Source organism: Nannospalax galili, unplaced genomic scaffold (genome assembly GCF_000622305.1).
Source record: "Nannospalax galili isolate Female #2095 unplaced genomic scaffold, S.galili_v1.0 scaffold441, whole genome shotgun sequence".
In the NCBI taxonomy this organism is placed as follows: Eukaryota; Metazoa; Chordata; class Mammalia; order Rodentia; family Spalacidae; genus Nannospalax; species Nannospalax galili.
The window spans coordinates 8551836-8557458 of record NW_008348089.1 but is presented as its reverse complement, the minus strand read 5'-3'; the positions used below and the strand labels follow the sequence as shown (position 1 = coordinate 8557458).

Genomic DNA, 5623 nt, shown 5'->3' with positions numbered 1-5623 from the left:
CTTTTTGAGACAGGGTCTCCCTGTAGCCCCAGCTGGCCTGGAACTCACTATGTAGACCAGGCTGGCCTTGAACTCACAGAGATCCACCTGCCTCTGTCTCCCAAGTGTTGGGACTACAGGTGTGCGCTGAGCAGCCAGTACTTTTAACTGCTGAGCTGTCTCTAGCCCTGTGTTGTTCTTTTTAAGTGCAATGCTATATACATTTACTTAAACCATTAGCAATAGATGTTTGTATAGCTATAGAGAATAAAAATTATTTGCTTACCCAGTTATCATTAAAAGAGCAAGAAAAAAATATGTGTATATAGTGACAGCCTCTGTTTCTATATGACACTGATTCATTCATTTTGCCTGGCCTTGAGGGAGGGGGAAGAGTTGGCAGGAGTCCCTTGCCCAAAGTGCTTGGAATCAGAAAAAATAATGTTTCAGATTTTTTTATATTGAAATATTTGCATATACATTATAAAATACTTGGGAATGGAACCCAAGTCTAAACATGAAGCTCTTTACAACTTCAACATATTCTGAAGGTGACACTATACAATATTTTAAATAATTTTGTGCATAAACAAAATTGTGTGGCATTTTCATCTTCTGGTATCATGTCAGAAGTTTTAGATTCTGAAGCATTTCAGATTTGGGGTGTTTGTCAATATTTACCTGCTCCTTTGCTGTGTTTGATTCTGAGTCTGGTGAGTGTAAACATCTCACCTTTTCCTTTATTTCTTCTTTGGATAGGGCCGATGAGGGAATGTGGTTGGTTCTTAAAATCTTTCTGCCCCCTCTTCTGAAAAGATCCCTGAGCCTTGGGGCTAAGAGTATGATAATGTCCCATGTAGGGTTAAGCACTCCACTCTCCACAGACTTTTATTCCCTGCATGTTGACCGCTTATGAGTCTGTTCGTTAGCTTCTGCTGTAAGAAACAACTTCTCTGAGGTGGGTTGAGAGAGGCACTCATCTATAGGTATAGCAATAAGTCTTGAGGAGCCATTGTAATACTATGTCCATTTAGTAGAATATTAGTAGTAGGTTCTCTCCGAGGGCCCTATGACCTATCTAGCCGTAGGTTCTTGGCCCCAATAATCGTACCAGGTAAGTATTCTTTTGAATGGAATAGGCCTAAATCCAATCAGGGAGTGGTTCTGGGTAGCAGGGCAGTTGCATATACGAACTCAAAACTGTATCAGTATGCATAAGACCAATAGAAGCTCAAACCACACAGAATCCCAGCATGGAAGGGAGGAGGTAGACATGAAGTTCCAACCCTAGCTGAGGAGCTGTTGGCATTTAACAGCTGCTGGGAGGGGAAGAACCAGTCTTCTTTAAGAGTGACCCCTGGTAGGTTGTCTACACTCTGGAGCCGGTTTCATGCTCAAGACTATTTGGGCAAGATGAACACAAAATTGAATGGGAAGAGAAGTGGGTGTGGATCTGGGAAGAGTTGGGGGAGGAGTGATTATGATCAAAATACATTGTATGAAATTCTCAAAGAATAAATTTTAAAAATATATCACTTAAATAGGGCTGGTGAGATAACTTAGCCAGTTAGGGCACTTGTCATCAAGCCTGACAACATGAGTTCCATCCCTGGGACCCACATGTTGGAAAGAGATTAACTAATTCTCACAAGTTGTCCTCTCACCTCCATGCACTTGCCTCTCTCACATGTATACACACACGCACACACACACACACTTGAAATAAATTTAATTTTAATGTATCACTAAAGAAAAGATGCATAATGCTGAACAGCCTTTGGACAGTTTTCAAGGCCATTATTGACACTTTCATGAGTTTATAGCTATACACTTGCAGCCAGCAACTGAGAGGCACTAGGGCTGGAAATATAGCTCAGTGGGTTACAGTGCTAGCCATGCATGTGTAAAGGTGGGAGTTCAGATCCCCAGAATCCACAGACAGGTAGATGTGGCAGCCCACGTCTAATCCCAGGTAGGGAGGGAGATACTGGGTCCCCTAGAGCAGGCTGGCTAGGGAGGCTAGCTGTGTGGTGAAGCTCTGCTTCAGTGAATAAGGTGGAGAGCAATCAAAGAGGACTTCAGTGTCAGCCTCAGGCCTCCACAGACATGTGCACACACAGGCATGGGCACCTGCACACACACATGCCCAGACATGTGAACATACATACACAGACACATGTACAGCACATACAGACACATGAGGAATAAAACTAATGAGGCACTAAATTTTCAGAAATTACTTACAATATAGATTATAAAGAAACTCTGGGTTTTGTTTTTGTTTTGTTTTGTTTTGTTTTTAACTTTTTAAGAGAGAGTTTGTTTCATTTAGCCCAGACTGGATTTGAGAACTCACTGTGTAGCTGAGGATGATCTTGAATTCCTGATCCTCCTCCTTCACCTCCTAATTACAGGCATGCACCACCATGCCTAGTTTAAACTTGCTTTATACTATATTTTATTGGAGTTCAGTGAACTGTTATGGTAAATAATACCTTGGTGCTATGGTGATTCAGAACAAGGGAGAAAGAGAAGCTGAATTTCAATTCATTTGCAAAAGAAGCCTCAGCCAGTTGGGTTGATATATATGGCCCTTCAGTCAGTCCAGAGTTGAGGCTTTTGTTCCTGGCTCTGTGCTACTGTACATAGCACAGTGAAGCAGTGGGCAAAGGCAGGTCCTAGAGAGCAGCCCAGAAGTGAGCTGTTAGGAGCCAGCTTTCCCAGCTGCAGGGTGGGGGCTATGTCTTCATTCCAAGCGGAAGGCATCTGGGCAGCTACCCCTGCCTTCAGTTCATGAAACTCAGTGTGGAGTGTTCATGGGGGAAGGAGAGGAGAAAAAGTCCATGTATATCATTTCTCTTTGTACTGTTACATTTAATTCCCCAGAATTCCTCTCCTGCTGTTGACTTCAGGACTGTGAACCAAGCACATTATACCAGCTTAATAAATGATGAGACCATAGCAGTTTGGAGACAAAAGCTCTCAGAACACAGCAATGCAAATACAGTCAAGTAAGTGGTCTTTCGCCTTCATTTTGCTTCTTCCTAAGTGTGCTGGAGTGTTCTAGCTGAGGGAGTGCTGTTCTTTGCTTCCATATTGAGCTTATGAGTGTATATGGAGTTTTACACTTAGGGAATCTTTTGTTTTTGCACATGTATTCAGATTCATCTCATTAGCCTCTAATAACACAATGGGTTGCTTCCCAGTTCTCACATAGGGCTGTTCCTCAACTTGCCGTATTCATTATAAGATCTGAGGAATCCTATCTGAGGAAGATTCCAGTTGGTCTTTCTGCTAAGAGAGCTGTGTTGTGCCATGTATTGAAATGGGTTTCTTCACATATTCCAAAGAATCTTGAACCTTAATAACCTTTTATTTAATTTTGAGTAACTTACAGCATTTTGTCACTCAAAATGAGTGAGGCTTTTTAAATCAAGTTTATTTTTTAAGGAGAATGATTTTCTGTACGCTGCTTATGTATTGTTACTGACTTTCCTCAGCATTTCTATCTTTTTCTTGAGAATGAAGAAATCAATCTGTAATAAAGGTGGCTATTTTAACAAATGTTCATGATAGGTCTTGCTTTATGATCAAGATTGTACTGGAACAAATGACCTGGACCCGAACTTTGGAGCTCTCTGACTAATAATTTTCCAATGTGGCGCTGGGATCACTCTGCAGCATCCCCCAGAGTCTCTCTCCTGTTTGGGGGCCTTGCTAAGGAGTTTAGGCCAGAGAGCAAGTGGGGCCAAGGAAAGGCTGGGCTTGGGAACATCTGGGAAGCTGAATGCGTGCATTTGACCAGTGCTTCTGTCTTCTATAGTATTTTTGATTGTTTGTTTTTTGAGACAGGGTCTCCTTGTAGCCCCATCTGGCCTGGAACTCACTGTATAGACTAGGTTGACTTTGATCTCATAGAGATCCCCCTGCCTCTGCCTTTGAGTGTTGGGATTAAAGGCATGCACCACCGCATCTGGCTTTGCTTTTGTATTCTTATTTATACAATAAAGGTGAAGAAATTGTCCTGAAGATCTTACCTGGTCCAAACCTTACAAGTGACAGATGTTATTGCAATCTCCCCCTAGCCATTTTTTTTTTTTGTTTTATTCCTTATCTCTTTATACTCAATGAGAAGTTCCAGGGTTCCTGACAGGCATTTTCACTCTGGGTCCTCAGGAAGTAGGCACCTTTTCAGACCCTGTATAATTTGAATATAGAAATAACAAATTCAGTCATTTTTAGTTTCTTTCTCAGGCGAGCAATAGGAAGAAGTGGCTGGACAGTTAGTAGTTTCTGTACTTTGGAAATAACACTCAGCATTTTTTGTTTGTTTTATTTTGTGTTTATAATGAATGATAGTAAGACAATGTCCAAGACAGTTATCAGAAGCAATTTTTCTTTTACGAGTTTTGATACTTAAAAAAAAAAAAACAACTTTGGAAAACTTGAGTTCTTGTCCATTTGGATGTATGTGTTGTTACATCTAAAGTGCACATTTTCCAGAGGTAAGGAGGGCTGTACAGCCAAGGCATATTAAGAGGCTGAGTAAACAGATGACAGGTTTGTTGCTGATGCTTATACAACTATTTATTTGTAATTATTAAAACACTCTCTTTTTTCCTTTTTTGTTTTGAGTAGTGGTGTTGTTCAGATACTGTCTTCTGCAGCCTGTTGGAATGGAAGTTTTCTGGAAAAAAAGTAAGTGATTTTTTAAAAGCCCATGTATAATGTAAATACTTACTAAAGCCTGCGAAAGACATCTTTTGAATGGTGGTTGGTCTTAACTTGGGGATAAAATTGACACTTTGCATAAAAATCAGAATAGCCAATAATGATGAATCAGAGGACACCAGGAAGGACACTGCTGACATACCCCCAGCTGGCAAGGAGATAGATTATGGAGAGAAATGATAACTCATGAGGAACTTGTGTAACCCAAAGCCAGAGTTCTAGGGTATTCTACAATGGTACTCCCATATGTGTGCATGATTTATTCTTAATTCTTTAAATAATTTATTGGTTTCTTTAGTTTGCTAAGGTTTTTCATTTCTTGCCAGGAGTGTGCTTATGAAGTTTCAGGGAGGCTTCAGGAGCCCTTGGATTCAGGCTCAGCTCAGCTGTCCCAGAAATTATATCTGAGGCTGAATCCTAGTCAGCAGATAGAATGTTTCCATGTTTGGCCTAATCTGCAGATAGCCCCCTTGGGAACCTGATGCAGCAGAATGGGCTTGCCAATCCCACATCCTGATCATTTCTTAGCCCTTTCTACCAGTGTACCAGGCTAATGAGAATTCAGGATAGGTGTGTTAATCAGCTTTCTGTTACTGTGACATACCTGTGGCTGACTTTAAAGAGGACTTTTGCTTTGGCTGTGGTTTCAGTGTTTCAGTCCATGGTGAGTTGGTCACATTTCCTTTGGACCAGTGGTGAGGAAGGACATCACAGCAGGAGAGGAACCAGATAGAAGCTACTTACCTTGTTAGCCGTGGTGGCACACACTTTTAATCCCAGCACTTGGGAGGCAGAGGCAGGCAGATCTCTGTGAGTTTGAGGCCAGCCTGGTCTACCTAGTGAGTTCAGCTGGACAGCTGGAGCTACAGGGAGACCCTGTCTTCAAAAGACAAAAGAAAAAAGAAAAGGGGGG

At 41.5% G+C, this 5623-nt stretch overlaps 1 protein-coding gene across 5 annotated transcripts in view; it reads left to right on the top strand.

Annotated features, from left to right (window-relative positions):
- Herc3 (HECT and RLD domain containing E3 ubiquitin protein ligase 3) overlaps positions 1-5623 on the top strand; it is a 125058-nt gene that overhangs the window by 66368 nt on the left and 53067 nt on the right. For all 5 annotated transcript variants that reach the window (XM_008844635.3, XM_008844638.3, XM_029569066.1 and 2 more), the window contains 2 exons: positions 2866-2990; positions 4618-4677. In XM_008844635.3, coding sequence (XP_008842857.1) covers positions 2866-2990; positions 4618-4677 — 185 coding nt within the window. The remainder of the gene's footprint in view (positions 1-2865; positions 2991-4617; positions 4678-5623) is intronic.